The sequence below is a fragment of the Glandiceps talaboti genome, chromosome 7, assembly GCF_964340395.1.
Source record: "Glandiceps talaboti chromosome 7, keGlaTala1.1, whole genome shotgun sequence".
Classification (NCBI taxonomy): Eukaryota; Metazoa; Hemichordata; class Enteropneusta; family Spengelidae; genus Glandiceps; species Glandiceps talaboti.
The window spans coordinates 12,355,755-12,372,821 of NC_135555.1; the positions used below are offsets into that span (position 1 = coordinate 12,355,755).

The 17,067-nt window shown below is 35.7% G+C and overlaps 1 protein-coding gene across 1 annotated transcript; it reads right to left on the minus strand.

Moving 5' to 3' along the window:
* Positions 1-326: 326 nt before the first annotated feature.
* Positions 327-16,526, minus strand: LOC144437284 (DNA topoisomerase I, mitochondrial-like). Its single transcript, XM_078126208.1, has 17 exons — positions 16,373-16,526; positions 16,052-16,088; positions 11,662-12,490; positions 10,741-10,789; positions 9,847-9,956; positions 9,063-9,153; positions 8,633-8,742; positions 8,355-8,470; positions 7,775-7,896; positions 6,854-7,164; positions 6,054-6,198; positions 5,276-5,419; positions 4,690-4,875; positions 3,948-4,131; positions 3,211-3,433; positions 2,430-2,579; positions 327-2,079 (listed from the first exon to the last, which is right to left on the minus strand). The coding sequence occupies exons 1-17, from the start codon at positions 16,412-16,414 to the stop codon at positions 1,977-1,979; spliced, it is 2,952 nt and encodes a 983-aa protein (XP_077982334.1). The 5' UTR covers positions 16,415-16,526; the 3' UTR covers positions 327-1,976.
* Positions 16,527-17,067: the final 541 nt, after the last annotated feature.

The following is a 17,067-nucleotide window of genomic DNA, read 5'->3' on the forward strand; positions in this document are numbered from 1 at the left end:
TGAGGGCGCCCTTGAAAATTTTGTTCATGTCTCGCACGCCGGGCGTCATCAGCACCTTGAGCACGCAATATTCTTGAAAACGGTTTCATTGCATGCGTTGGGGTTTGCAGCAACTTCAATGGGTGCATGATTCAGTACCATGCTGAATTAATCGCCTTGCCCTGCTAAGTATTTAACATTCAATATCTCTTTGCAATTGTATACTACACACACACACACACACAAACAAACAGCTGCCAACAACAACAAATCAGATGCATACACATATGGCCAGAAACACAACACACATGGCACTGCCACCACAGAAAAGACACAAATTATTTTATGGTAAAATCCACTTTATTGAAGGTGGACACAGTTAAGAGGTACATTTCATAGGCACACGTCGACAGGGAGACTGAAACCTAAAAATTCTAAAAAAACAGACCAGAATTGCATTGAGTGATAAAACAAACAGTGAGTGTCCTTCTATGGTGTATAATCAATAGTCTTGGCTCTGTGGTTAGATATTAGCTGTATTTCTAAACAGAACACACTTGAATAATATTTTCAGAATTTCCCAACGATAAAGGTCACAATATTTACCCCTGGCACATTGTAGTAAACTGGTGCATTAGACACTTTTAGAGAATTCATCTGTCTCTAGCATTATCTGATCTGTGCTAGATATATATCATTGAAAATACTGGCTCTACTTTTTGCATAAATTTAGGGGTTACTGCTGTATCTGAGGTGATGTTGGCTGCTTCAAAAGTATTCTAAAAATTGCGACATAATTTGAAGACTTCACTACTGTAGAGCCATGAAATGTATAATTTGACCTGATTTTTTTCCCCTTAATTAAACGTCTGTCCTGGTCATAAAAAAGATATGACGCTGCTGAAAATGCTGCCGTTTTTTTTCATCTCGTGTGTAAAAAGTGATGGGTAAACATGTGGCCTCATCATCATCAACTTGTAGTGAACAGTACTTGTAAAAATTGATGCAGGTTGACAAACATTGCACAGTGAAATAAATGTTGAGGTATTATATATACTAAACATTTCGACTAAAGAGGGCAGTCATAGAAGGTAATAGGTTACACAAATACATCAAGTTTTTAAAGTATGTCTTTCTACAATAACTGACATCAAGGTTGTATACTAAACTAGTATTTCACGACAAAAAAAGGCTGGAAAAGAGAAAGAGAGAGAGGTTGTGGTGAACGCCCTTCAGCAGGCCTGATTCTTGAGCAACTGTTCCATGACTCAAAAGCATGTAAATATACAACTGTTCCCTCGTGGAAACTATGAAGGATTTCCGCATACTGTTTCTCTCTCTGATAGATCACTATGTCATTTCATGTTGGAAAATGAAATTTTGCGAGTTACAATCAATTTGAAATTTTTGTTGTTGTTGATAATTAGAGTCAGTGGCACAATTCATTTCATTTGACAAAAAAAAATGTATCTTGTTTATTTTTTTTATCACAATTTCTACATACTGAATATAGTAATACTTTTGCTTGGAGCAAATACAAGTTCATATCTACCAAAATAATCTATGGAAACCAAAGGGATATTGAAGACTGTTAGCCAAAAGTTACTAGGTATACAAGACCGTCAAATCAGTCACACACAATCTCGTCATAAATTAAGGAAACTCCAGGAGTTTAAATGCAATATTTGGTTCAATTCCTCCAGGTCAGCCTATAGACTCAAAGCATAAAATATTTTTTTTTAAAAAGAATAAAGTTTGCATGGTGCAAAACTTAATTAAACATCAATAGTATACAACAAAAATATTTCCATTTCTCAAAAAAAAAAATCAACAACAGTAATGTCCTCGCATATATATATGCTGACAATTACCGAGTAAAATCTAAAAATTTCCACTACGAAATAAAATTCAGTTTGGTTGACAGTCTCCAATAAGAATATCATTTGCTCATATAAATATACCCGCGTCATTCAATTCAGACGAGGGGTATACTAACATTAAAACACATAATCATCATCAACCATATCAATGGCCCATTGGAATTTCTCACGTTGTGTTCGGTTGTATATCTTCTCCATTGGAACTTCCCATTTCTTGCACCTGTTCATACAAAACAGAAAATAAAATTTAAAAAAAAAGTCTGACAAAAAAAGTCAACTAGGGGTTTAAGTCAACTACTAATAAGTCAACTACTAAGTTGACTATCTACAAAAGTTTTCATTTGTTTAGCGCCCTCAGTGACAGTATTTGGCAAAGCTGTCAATGTTGGGAATCTAGTGATAGCAAGTGACGTTACAGTTCTCAGATGTGTATTTCATTTCTTAGTATAATACTATAGTAACCTTGATTACTGCTTTAGTGTCTGATACACACTAACTTGACATAGGAAACAACAGGATCAAACCATAAATCATGGCGGGGGTGTAGTAGGGTGAGTTAGAGGGACTTACCATGCCACAGATATTCTGGGATCTAAATAATTCAACTTGGAGGTGCCCAAAGCAATTTCTTTATTTTCTTGTTTGTCAGTAGCCGACACTTCCAGTTTCATTAGCTGCTCCTCTAGTCTTTCAAGCTGTTTCTTTTTACGTTCTAGAGCTCTGTAATAATGACAAAATCAATGGTTAATGGAAATGTCAAGACTTATTTCTGCCTTGAGTATACTTGTATTGATTACTGCTATCAACTTAAAATAAAAGTCCAGTCAGACTTATTTCTACCTTTAGTACACTTCAAGCTATCAACTTAAAGGCAAAGTCCAGTCAGACTTATTTCTACCTTTAGTACACTTGTACTGATTACTGCTTTCAAATTCAATATGATTTTGGGGGAGAACAGAGCACCTTGTATTACACTCATTCAATTTCCTGCAAGGGTTTATGGGAAACTTTGATGGTCACAAATACTCCAATTTCTTTGTATTGACAAATAAGTTAGCAAAGCCATTATTTTGACTTTTTAAAAAAATATGTAGCCCGGCACCAACACAGCTGGCTACGTCATTCAAAAACAGCTGTAGTGTTTGGCTGGGTTTCTTATTTTATCCACCCTTCTTTCCATGGGATCTACTGTACACAGATTCTAGGACAGTGTGGTGTGGAATGTGGAACGGATGTCAGATTAAAAGATAGTTATGTCTGAGGACTGTAGACCACATGAAACTTACATGCATCGTAAGTGGCTGAGATTTTAACAACTAACAAATTACATGTACCATCTATCAGGTCTTACTTTTTTAGCCTTTCATCCCGACTTGTCTTGTAATCTACTTTAAGTTTCTTGTAATCTTTCTTGGCTGCTTTAATTGTATCATTCTTCTTGCCAATCTTTTCTTGTAGATTTGTCATCTGCTTATCAAACGTCTTAGGAGCGGCACGTTGATGGTTACACAGAATAGCCACAGCTCTATTAGCACGGTTGTAGGACAAGATCTTGGCAGTTACTGAATCATCAGCTGCAACACACAATAAATTTCACATTAAAATACTTCAATATCATTCTCTTATTCAAATACACAAGATAAACTAGTTCACATGAAGCAGAATTTTGTGTGAATTGACAAGACATCTAAGGAATTGCTAAATTTTATTGTATGGTTCAACAACATTTTATCATCTGGCAGGACAAAAAATCTTACCAACAGTGCCACATTTTATTTCCATGAATTTATTTTAGGTGATTTGCAGCCTTGGGCAACATGTATTTAATTTTTTGTCACAGCAGACAATACAAGTCTTCGTTGAAGACATATCTCCCAACTAGTGCAATAAAATACCTTTTTTCAGTCAAATATGGCCGCCCTTTGGTTAAAAGTTCAATGACCTTCATGATAGTTCATGCGTCCACTGCTAAGTGAAAGTTTTTGAAGACATCAATCACACTCAAAATACTACAGAGAGTGTGATGCACAAGAAAAGGAAAAACTCACTTCTCTTCACCCAAGGAGACATAATAACAATTGTACTTACGATCCGTCAATTCATCTAGTTGCTCTTGTAGAGTCTTGGAGGCGTTGTATGTCCTGAACACTTTGGCTGTCAACCCTTCCATCAATTCCTGTAGATGTTTGTTCAGAATGGAGGTGTTGAGTCGGTCAAAGAGATCATCACCTTCCTGTTTGTTCTCCATGAACAGTTGAAGATTCTTGAACACCTGAGATGGGCAGAAGGGAACACATTCATATAATCATTTGAAGGAATACTTATATACTATGGTATGTTATAATTAGATTTACAGACAAAGTACACAGTTGTAAAAGATGAACTAAGATTTATGCCTTGTTGCTTCAAGAAAACAAAAACAATCTGTAACTATGAACAAAATCTTCTATGCTCAATGGCATAGCCCATTACACCATACACACAGATGGATGTACATGGGTCTCCTATAGCTAATTCTGGGCTCTGTCCATTGGGAACTGATGTAAGTGTAAAGAGGCATTTTCACAATCTTGGGGACTGGATGCTACTGGTTATTTTGTAGCATATCATGAGTTTACTCATTTGCAACAATTTCTTCAAACTGCTAAATTACTACACTATTGCTATTAAATGTGTTAATGTGACAATAGTACACTACTTGCTTAGAGGCCATATTATTCTTTGTACGCATACACTTCTCTGACTGTGTGTACAAAGATAGTTATACCTTAAATCTACGACAAGCCTCAAGAAATCACAGTTACATTTTTTATATCAAAATCCCACTCACCCTTTTCTCTACTGGTATATGATTTACATATCGAATGGAATCTTTACCAAGGAAATCAAATCCGACTACAAACTCCTTGCCCTCACGTTCTGGGTACAATGTGATATGTTCAACACGCAATGAACAACAACCCACGGTGTCTGCAGTCTCTCCTTCTTCCTTTTCATTACCAGCTCTCAGAGCAAGCTGAAAATGTAGACATTTTATATCATTATTATTTAAATAGTTCCACATGTATGTTACTATACAAATGATATCTATGTGCCATAAAGCCAAGTAGTATGTACCAGCTGTGTGAGCAATGCTTTTGGGATGTGAACAAATTGACTGCTACAGGGAACGATTCCAACACAGCTGATACATGGATGTGCATAACTGTGCACTAGGTATGCCGAGTTCAGCTATGACACAGGGATGTGTAGCACATCCCTAACACAGAGATGATATCCGCATATCTATAACATGTACACTTTTCACATCCATGTAGCAGGGCTGTGGAAAACAGGGCCTATGTGGCACATGGTTGATGAATGGCTGTGCTCCTCTTCCTAACCCTTGGATGTGACCACACTTTAGTGACACTTACCTTGTCAATAAAGTACAGAGCTACAGCTCTCTGCCTGATTCTCATTTCTTTGCTCTTCCAATCTTCCTTATACTGAGACCTGATTCTGTCGACAATTTTTTTCAGTTTTCTTGCAGTTTCATATTTCTGCCAATCTTTTTCACCCTGTTACAGTAAAAACAAAGAAGTTAATTGAAATGAATTATTACAGAATCTGAAATGGGGAAGTTAAGATGTTCGAATTGGGGTAAACAGGAATAGGGGGCTGGAGGTGGTACAAGATGTACGAGAGAGAGAGTGTGTCTTTGGTAAAGGAAAAGGGTTACTGGTACTTCTCACAACGACACAGAATTGACAAAATCTCTGTTTCATCATTTTACTGTGAGAGTTAAATAAAACACAATTTTGATATTAAAAAAATAAATATGTAGCCCGACACCAACACAACTGGCCATGTCATTTAAATACAGCTGTAGTGTATGGCTGGGTTTCTTATTTTATCCACCCTTCTTTCCTTAGGATCTACTGTACAAAGATTCTAGGACAGTGTGGTGTGGAACGAGGAATTGGATGTCGGATGAAGAGAAGATAGCTCCGTCCGACTGTACTTCAGATGAAACTCATAAGTGTCTTAAGTGGCTGAGATTTTTTAACAGCTTAACAGAAAATTGCCATAATAAAGGAATCAGCTGTTATGTTCTCAGCTGATAAACATCTTCAGTAGATCCAGCTGTGAGTCATTTATCATTTCTGTCAAAACAAGCTGCTTTGCTAAACATTGACTCGTAGTAAAACTTACCTTGAGCCTAGAGTTAGCATTCAACATAACATATTTGATTGATCCCTGAATGTTTTCAGTCCAAGACGCCAACCAAGTCACTTTATTTTCATGGATGACTTCCTTCCATTTTCGACCATTAGGTGCTTCTGGAACTTTACTGCCTCTGTCAAACATACATAAATGATATTAGTTAGTCTGTTAATATAACCGACAGTCAAAAACACCATGACATTTATTCAAGGTATAGATTCTTTATCCTAAAGTGACTTTTCTATCACAAGTGACTTTTATTGCAAGTGACCCTTTTTCTTATTTTTGTTTCTTATTACAGGTGACTCTTTATAGTGACTTTTTAAAGTGATTCTAGTTTATTATTAGTGACCTTTATTACATGGGACTCTTTTCAATTCAGTGACGTTTGTGACTTTTTAGTGTTTTCCACTTGTAGTTTTTATTGCTTTTGTAGTGTTTCAGCACCTATAAAGTTTTAGGATATATGGCACTATACAAGTGCTATTATTATTATTATTATTATTATTATTATTAAATATATTTCGTCATGGAGTCATGACAACATGTAAGTTCCTACACATCAGTATGGCTGCCATCAGTGGTGGCTATATTTGATGAACATTTAATTTTGTGGGGTATTCAGAGTAGGGTGAAGTACGGCACATAAGGCTCAGTATTTATAATCCAGAATGATACCACCCCCTTTTTGTGGGTTGAGGAAATCATGTTAGGATCGAACAGCCATCCCTGATCAAAAAGAATCCTGCAGTTTACAGAAAACAAACGGAAAGTGAAAAGCAACCTACTTTCCAGTATTGATGATCACATCTGCCGGTGTTATTCTCCTCTTCAACATTCCCTGTTTGGGATGATCTCCACGTCCACGGAATAGACCTGGAGGTTCAATTTTGAAGTTACCAATCTTCTGCTTGTGGCCATCAATGATACAGAAGCCATAGTCACTTTGAATTTGTTCATTTTGTTTCTTGATTGCTAACTTTTCTTCCTTGGACATATTTTTCCTCTCCTCGGATTTCATTTTGTAATAATCATTAAATTCCCTGAAGTCACATTTTTTTAAGTCTGTGATTTTTTGTCTTTCCTCGTGAGTCATTTCCTATGAAAAATAATAAAAACATAAACATGTACAGATCAGAAAATATTTTTCACTATCAACGGAGAAGTACAAAATGACATACTTTTTCCTGAGAGTCAAACGAATACAGCAATTTTGACCGAGTTTTGCTTTTCAGGATGATTCTCCATGTTACTACATATAGATACCACATCCCCACATTGTACTTCATTCTGCCACGGAAAATACCAGTGACTTAAGGGGCCTTGTTACTACAAGTTGAAGACTAGGGAACCCTAGGTCACAAGTGTTTTCTATACCCGTGTATACATAACTTATGGAGATCTGTATAAATAAAGGTGATATTAAACATTTTCAATCATATTTTGAGCACTGCAGAAACAAGGATGTAGACGCATGTTGTAGTGCAATAAAATGACCAGAGTATAAACCCCATATTTTTTGTTTGAACATGTTCAACTTGGGTATCTGTTGGTATAAGGAAGAATATTAATTGCATAAGAATTTTAATATTCTTGTTATACTGCATTACTTTTAGCACCTGGCATTTGGCTGTCTATCTTCTACTAAGTCTTTTGTGATGACGGAATTACATTTTTAAAAATAATACATACATAAGTACACCATTTACCTTTCTCCAATCTTTGAAAAAGTTTTTGTTAAAGACTTCTTTTGTTGTGTAATCATGGTCCAACATTCGTCCATAGAAACCTGCCACTTCCTCTGTAGCCTGAGTCAATTTCATTTGTTTTCCTAAAGAGGAAATAAAATTAGTACAGGTCAAACCTACATCTCACTTTATCTGTTCAGATTTCTAGGAAATGATGATAGTATTACAAATACAAGATATTATTTATCAGTGTCTTTTATTCAAGAACAGGGCCAGGAAGAAGGGGTGGGGGGGGGGGGGAGACACTAAGTTTCATTACAGCTTTTCTGTAGATTATTCAATGGAATGGAGTCCAACTTACATATCACTTATATAGGATAACACCTCCACCCTCCTCTACACTATCGGAGTAGTAAACTGGCAGCACTACATTTATTTCTATGAATTAAAATCTGTGACAGTTTTACCAAATAGCAATCTCCAACAAATCAGACACATTTTTTTTCTTTTTAAAAAGTGAAGTTTACACAGCAATGTACTAGTAACAATGCATCGGTCAGGAAAAGCTACATGGATTAAATCCACAGAAATACTAACTTACCTTCATAGTAAAATCTGACATTGTCAGGCACAGGTTCGTAATCTGGGGCAAAGACAGGACCTTTGTGTTCCAATGTCATCCATTTGACACCCTCAGGATGTGGTGATTCTTCCCACCTAGTAAAACACAACAAAGTCAGTGAAGCTGATCACCCCTACTGTTCTTGTGGAGAAGTCAAAGCCTATTGTTATCTTCATAATGTGTGACACCATAATATAGAAATAGGGTGGACAAATTTCAAAGCACATACAAACATCAGATCAAAACAGAAAACTCACCATTTCCAGACATCCTCTTCCTCTTTTTCCTTCTTGGCTTTCTTCCTTGGTGGTTCTTCTTTTTCACTTCCTTTCCTCGCTTTCTTGTCTTTGTCTTTCTTCTTCTTTTTCTATACGTACCAAGACGTGAAATACATTTATTGTTGTCGGTTAATTAATAAGTTTCTGGAAACAAAACTGTAGTTGGACAGCTGAAGTAAGTATTGTACTTAAAATTGAGTGCTCCACTGCAACGACAAAGTAACATGCATTCATACACACACACACATACATACATACATACATACATACATACATACAGACAGACATACACACACACACACAGAGACACACACACAGACAGACACACAAACACACACACACACACACACACACACACACACATATTTAGAATGAGACAGATGTCAACTAGACACACACAAAAACTTACCAATGGCTCATCATCGTCTGTTTTCCTTTTCTTGGCACTGGGTTCTTGTTTCACAGAGGGCTCTGTTTTCTGTTTTTTGATTTTTTCAGCTCTACAACAGAAATTCGAATATGCAACAACCATAAACACAATATACTATTCACAAGGCTAAGAAATAAATCTGATCACTGAGTATCTATGGGATCTCTACATACTGACAATATGTGTTTGCATCATAACTTTTTTTCAGCATAACTAAATTCTAAAAATTTTTAATCACCATATACTTTGTCTTTCAAATTTCACAATGTTACAGGACGGAGTAACACTTGTGGTTGAAGCATGTGTGTCATTACACATCTGTAACCTTCAGAGACACCCACCCCCCCACCCTCACCATTTATATCAGCTGATGATACTAGTGGTTATACCTACTTACAAACTATACATACAAAGATCTAGTAATGTTCTTTGATACACAATCAAGTTACATTTTGTACTTTCTTTCTTGTCTACATTTCGGCAATTTTACTTTTGCCTTCCTCAGGACAAGCTGTCAATGACGTGAAACAAGTAACTTAGTTATGTATCATAGAACATTACTATATTAGTGAAGTTCCAACCTTATGAACCTGTTTACCGAGATATACATACAACGAAAGTGTCATAAAAAAATGTACATAAATACCCTCCACTAGTTCTCCATCTTGTATTTTAGTGTACATATCTCCCTTACAGACAAACTCACTACTTGTGACAAAGTGTATTCTAATCTCTGATTGGTCAATTAGTACTAAAGTCATACCTAGCAACCAATGGTTCGTCGTCTTCTGAATCACTTTGGTGTGGTCTTTTCTTTTGTGGTGACTTATGTTTTTCCTTCTTGATATCGATACTTAGCTTAGCTCTGTCCACCTGTAAATAAGTCAGCACACAGAAATGACCAGTTAGTGAAGTTTTCACTGTGTACATACGGTGTAAAACTCAGATTGTATACATTAATACAGGGGAAGAAAAGCAAGGCTGGTTTTGATGACGCAGTGTTTCTCATGGATATGAAGCCCTAGTACAAGTTATTTCCACCAATATGACCTTTCTCAAATTGTGTTTCAAAAATTTGGCAAAGCTGGTATAGAAGAGACAGCGGGATAAGCACCACGGGTAAGTAAACCAATAACATGAGTGCCAAGCTGGTCATAACATTGTTTGGCCCAGGTTTCAGGTGTGAAGCTCCACACATTGCTTATTTACCCATGATACCTCACCCAGTGTAAAACAGACCTTTTCTGAGCAAGATTTGACAAATTCTTTATAGCTCTATTCAGATTGGTTGCATGTAGCAGGACTGGTGAAAATGGATTTTTGTGACTCTCCAAGCACAAGAAATGCAGCCAAGATAAAATCAGTCTAAGTTGGCATGTCAATGAACTCGTAGCTGACTGAGGAAAACGTAGACATCAGGTCAATGTACTCAATGGCTGGCTGACTGACGTCAAAGTTGACATTAGGTCAATGTACTCAATGGGCCGACTAAGGTCAAAGTTGATATCAGGTCAATGTACTCGTGGCTGGCTGAGGTCAAAGTTGACATATCAAATTTAGAAGCATTCGATGTGCTGCCTCAGTACTATAAATAGTCTGATGTATGGTGACTGAATTGTTGATGAAATAAATACTGGAAGATTAGTTAGCTACTTACCAAAGGTACGTCATCGTCACTGTCTGCAGGTTCCCTTTTGATTGGCTTGCTAATGGGGGTAATGAAAACAAGTATATGAATGTTTTAGAAACATATCAAAGACAGTGTTTGTCAAATCAACCATCAGTGTGCCCTCTAAGCCAATTCAACATGCCAGACAGCGATGCTTGGCAATGATCCAATCTCTTGTGACCCACCAAAATTTGATGTTCCACTATCTCTCATTATTGGTGACTCACAAGAACATAGTTACAGATCATTAGAGGACACACTGGCAACCACATGTGAGTATTTTCCATGAAATAATAAGATAATTCATGGAACACTGTCTTCACACATTTCTTGAGAAGTATAAAACACTTTTAAGGCAAACATGTTTTTTATTAGGATACTACCTTTAAAAATCAGGAGATCAGAACCAAACAGGTAAAGTGTCAAAGTTTAATCCTCTTTCTCCCAACTTGTAATTAGGTGTGTACAAATAAAAAAAAAACCTTGTGTGAATCTACATGACATGATAAGTCTAATTTATCCACCATTACCGTAGCTGTGATATGACTTTTCGTATAGTGCTACAAAGTAGTAAAACCACAGACTTTTTTGAGTTACTGCCCCTTAACACTAGGTTGAAGAAAGATATGTGTTCCTGTGTGTACAATACAATAGCCACTTTTGAAAAGGGAAGGTAGTTGGATTACTGGGTAGGTAAGGTTTCTGATACTAACATCTCCCTGCATAAGGTTTCCTCAGTGATCATACACAATTTCACTTTGCTAGGCTATATCTTGTGATGTTATAAAAAAACAAATCTGTAATGTGACATTAACTGAACATCACCAAGGAAACCTTTGGCAATTGGACGTTAGTGTACCCACCACATGTTTTCTTTGAATTTCACCTAACAGTGATTTCACATCTTACCTGTGACTGTCGATCTTCTCTGTTTTGATGACCAATTTTGTTGGTGACATTGACTCCGACTTGACTTTGACACTGTTGTCTTTGTGCTTCTCTGTCTTAATTTTGTGGGATGAATCGCCAGACTTCTTCAACTCTTTGTGTTTACTATTGTCAGTCGGTTTTGTTGATGATGACGACTTGTGTTTGGATGACCCGTCAGATTTAGAGCTACTGTCTTTTGGTTTGCTAGAACTTACGGAATGCTCTTTGGGTTTGTTGGATGAATTGCTGGCTTTACTGGAATGATGTTTTGAGCTACTGGAGCCATCCTTTAGCTTATGGCTGCTGGAACTGCTGCTGTGTTTTGAACTTGAACCGTCCTTAGGTTTTGAACTTGAACTTGGCTTGCTGTCCTTAGATTTACTTGAGCTTGAAGATCCTTCCTTAGGTTTACTAGAACTGTCTTTGGGTTTATTACTACTAGATGAACTTGACTTGGAAGATCCATCCTTGGAACTGCTGCTTGAATGTTTGCCATCTTTTGTTTTCACCCCTGAGCTACTGTGGTGAGAATCCTTAGGCCTGGGAGAGCTGTGATCATTAGATTTGGAGTGGTGATTTTTGGGTTTGTCTGAATGGTGACCCGATTTGTGTTTCAAGCCATCTGATGAATGGCTGGACTTGTGTTTGTTATGGTGACCATTTTGGCTGCTTGAATGTTTAGGGGACACACCAGTCTTATGTGCAGATGACCCTGAAGATGATTTCCTTGGTGAGTTCATTGTCTGTTTGATGTGATCGTTAGCAGATAGACTCGAATTCATTGATGTGTGGTTCACATAAGCATCACCTGAAATAGAGAAAATTATGACAATACATACTCTATACATGTACCAATACAAAATACCAAGGTTTAAACTTAAGCTATCAATTTAGCCAAAAATGGTTGTGGATTGACTGCTTCTATGCTTGACCAAACTTCTGCACAAACCTTTTTATAATCAGGAAAATTTCCACAACAATGTTAAGTTTGATACAAGCAAAAAAAAAAAAAATTACGCCAAATATTAGTACAAGGAAATGCTTAAATGTAAATGAAAATGAGAAAATTGTTAATATGAATGTATTAGTTTTTTTATGAAGGAACTAGTGTTAACTGTTTCTACATTATAAATGTATCTTGAATTATTACTATTTTGATATGGAACTATTTCATGATGATTATATAATTAATATGTATTATTTATGCAGAACATAATTTCACTATAATGGCCATTATTCTCATTTTTCGAACAAATATCGTCTGCAGGGAAAAGGTTCTTTTATGGGCATGTAAAATGTACACGAGATTAGAGATTTAAGATGGAAGTCATTAAAATATAAGAAGCTTTATGGCTTTCTTAGTACAAAGCAGAAATATATGTCATAGAATTTAACCTTCATTTCTGAGTTCAAACATAAAAACAACAGGCATTTCTAAAAGCAAACACTTTCTCTTCTTACTTAATCTAGGCAGAACAATTGCAAATTCACTGGCATTCACATACCAAGACCCAAGCATTTTGCGAGTAAACACTTAGCCATCAGCGAGTCGACTAACACATCCTTGGGAAGTTTTGTAACAGCAAAAGGGGTGTCAACTTTACTGAATTCATCTCAATAGAGTTACTTCAGGTAAATTTAATTCAAATACCTCTCAAGGACTTCAGATAGAATTCAAACAAAAAACATACAACAGTCGTAACTCCTTCAACGAAAACGGGGCCTTAGGTAAAAAAACAGCTGTACTTCTCAAGAAGTCTGGCCAACTATTTATTAAATTTAAAACATTATTGACTCCAGATGAATTAGCTATACTGTATGTATAAACAACTTCCTCTACATATTTCATTTCATTTCAACAAACTAAATGGAAAAATCATATAAGGCCTAACGCTTGAAATATTGGCTAATGCTAACACAATTTGCATGTCTTTGTATCACAGCTTATAATCTCCAAATGTTGGATATTAGAATTGAGAGCACTCACAGCACTGCTATTTTGCTGTAATGGCAAAATCTCATTTTACTGTTTGGAAGACACCCAAGATTACGTAATAACATTTTTGCTAAAAAAATTATGAAGTGTAATTTCATTTAAAAAAAATAAGTTATGCAACCTCTAAAACGATGAATTAGAAATTTTTCTAAAATTTGGAAGCTTTTCAGTGCACTGTAAATCACTGTGACATGTCCTGTGATTGGCTATCTAATACGTAATACATGTACTGAAAGATCTAAATTAAATCTAGTGGTTTTCCAATCGGTAACTGTATCTTATAACTTAGATACATAAATTAGAACATATTTCAACCTTTCCTAACCCGATAAAAAGTATTTACATTATCATATCATATAACTTTGCAATATCTGACAGTTACTACAGACCCCTTCAGAGTGTTTGATTTACTGCTCTTCCAATGTGACCTCTTCACTGAGGAGGTTAAAGGTTACAAAGAGGTCATTAAATGGCATAAGGACCACATCAAATGTTGTAACTCTTTCCAGAAAACAAAACAGGAAACCGAGACCAGTGAATTTGTCAGCAGAATTTTGAACACTTTATACAAATATTTATCATTCTAACAAACATGAACGTTAGATTAATATCACTTTATATAAAATTTAACAAAGTTAAAACAATTCAAAATAGAATTTCAAATTTTATTTTTCACTGAAGTATTATTTTTTTATGTACAACTCTAAAATTAGAAGTTATGAGTATTTTGAACCTTGACCTCACATGACGTATGTTTGTCTACATTGGTGTTTTTGATGTCCAACATAATGTGAGTTCTCTTCTAAATCTAACAAAAACATGTTATTGAAGTACGTCATACAGGTAAATAAAGATTTACATTCATTTTATGAACTATTCACATAAACAGTTCAGAAGCAATATATATGAAAGATTATGCTTTTTGGTAAAAAAAAACCCATTTGAATGTAACAATTTCCACCTTTAAAAATTGAATATTATTTAGCCCTATTTTGGTTATGCCACTAAAACAAATTGATAAATTTACATAATTTTCAAACAAATTCATGTTCAATTTGAAGACACTTGAATTTATTAAGAGACATTCCTTTGATATTTCTCTAAATCCTTTTAATTTTTCGTATTTGTAAGTTGATGTCAGTTCAAACTTTTAATCCAAAAAAGCTAAGGTTTTTCTTTTACCCATAAATATTAGATACTGGCATATCCTGTTATCAAAAGAGCACTACTGAGTTACCTGTATACACTATCTCATTGTCTAGCAATCTAAAAATGACTCAGTCAGCATGAACCATTCTAAAATGAGAGCATGCCTAAGGACATTTTTGTCATATTTTCTGAAGAGCCATTGTTTTGAAGTAAAACCCGTAAATAAAGTAAGACAAAAGAATCGGATAAGGTTATCTTACATAATATAGAGTAAATTTCGGATGTCTTTTCTGTAACATACATTATTTTTCTTGAATGTGGTCAGTGGAATATAGAAAGATGGACAACTATTTACAAAAACACCCCAGAACTAACCAACAATTTCAATATGAAGTTATGTGAGTGATATTATAAATTTAGTTATTATGCAAACTGGTCGAGGCAGACACGTTACTCAACACAAGTTGTAAATGTAAACACAGAGAAGGTCGATAACATGCGATAGAGTCTAGTAGAGATGTGAACTCCACTATGCGTCACGAATGACCTTCAACTATGACTTCCGTTAGCTTCCAAGGTAATGGGTGTATATACTCATTAATTCTGTGTGTTCAACCAGCTTGTAGGTGCATGCACGTGGTGCACAGGTAATATTTTTGTAATTATTCATGATATTTGATAATTAAATGTCAAGATTGCACTTCAAAGTTGAACGTAAACTAAACCGTAAAAAAATTACAAAATTGATCTTTTTCATTCAGTGTCAATGCCACAAGTTTGTCAAATATAAATTACTAGTTAAAATTCGTTCACTTGTTTTTTCTTCCCAAGGTGTTGAACATGTACCTGGGCATAATGCTACCCGTATCGTATGTGGTGTTGAAAACAGCTGTGAACGAAGCCCTCCAATCCAAGCTGTGAGTGAACGGGTGAACAAAGGCCCGTACGGTGTGTGAAATATGCACGGGCCAGTCAGACACACCGGTTGGCAATGCAGATGAACTTTTCGGGGGTTCTTTTTGAAACAGAAGTTTTCAGTTAAATTAAAACTGTTCAGATTGTGCCCATTCATTCTACTTGTCAGAATAGATTTATCGTCAAACGAACGACAGATCGTGTAGAAAAGCTATTATTGGTGAGCCGCCATACAGGCCGATCGAATAGCTTAGTCAACGGACAATGAAGAAACGTGTAGAAAATGCCAGTGTTGACGCGAATACATACCCGAACCGGCACTTCCAGTTTTCTCTGCCATTTGGATCTGAAATTGAAAAGAAATATGCTCCACTAAGTTTGGAACAAGTGCTTCAAACCTGTATGAAATTCAATTCTGAAATTAGTACAGAAGAATGAGAAAAATCGACCGCGAAAAGAGACTATCTTCTCAACCTTCACAAGCTGGCCATGTCTTTTTTTCAGCTGTGGAGACTAAGTCAGAAATTTATAAATTTCCATCAGAAAATCACGTATTTCCAAACCTTTAGAACCCGTGAATTTTCACTCAATACATTCAATTTTGACGGTAGATTGCATCAAAATGCTTACCTGTGACGATTTTGAGGTGTGATCGCTGCTGGCACCGTTCATATTAACTAAATCAATGGCCTTGCTTGGCAATGTCTCGCACGCTATGGCGGCTGAGAGAAAAAACTGTGAAAAAGACAAAGTCGTAAAATTGATATCTGCGCATGCTTGAGAAAGTTGCCCGGATGTTGGACCATCACGCCTGTGAAATCTGCTGAGTACTGGGAATCGTAATGACGTGTTCAAGCATGCAAGGGGTACAGTGACGTCATTAAAGGGTGGAAGCTATTTACAAAAAATCCCCAAAAAGGAAAGAGCTTATCTTTTGTGACGTAAACGAAACGAATATAGATTCTGGCCGCAATTTTTTTCTTCTGTTTTTCTTTCTTTTGTTATTTCTAAATAAGATATTTCTCAGAAAGTGAGGATTGGGTGTTTATTTTTGATTTTTAATTAAAATTTTATAAAACAATTTTATAAATCCTACTTGAAAAATCAATGTGAAACAACATTGACTAAGTTTGTGTTTGTAACTCAATACATTGCATAAAGCTAAATAATGTGTAAAAAGTTTGCTGTTGTACGTACAATAACAACACATTCATTAATCTTTTGAAATTTATTGAGTTACAAACACAAACTTATTAATCAGTTTTGTTATGTCAAAAATAAATACCCAATCATTATCCATATGGCCATATGAATGAGGATTGTGT

Bases quoted from the DNA above. Each gene is read 5' to 3' on its own strand.
- LOC144437284 (XM_078126208.1), bottom strand. From the start codon at position 16,414: ATGAACGGTGCCAGCAGCGATCACACCTCAAAATCGTCACAG. The intron at 12,491-16,051 runs GTATGTATTCGC...TCTCTATTTCAG, and splicing joins AACTGGAAGTGCCGGTTCGG to GTGATGCTTATGTGAACCAC. The intron at 4,876-5,275 runs GTAAGTGTCACT...CTACATTTTCAG, and splicing joins CTCTGTACTTTATTGACAAG to CTTGCTCTGAGAGCTGGTAA.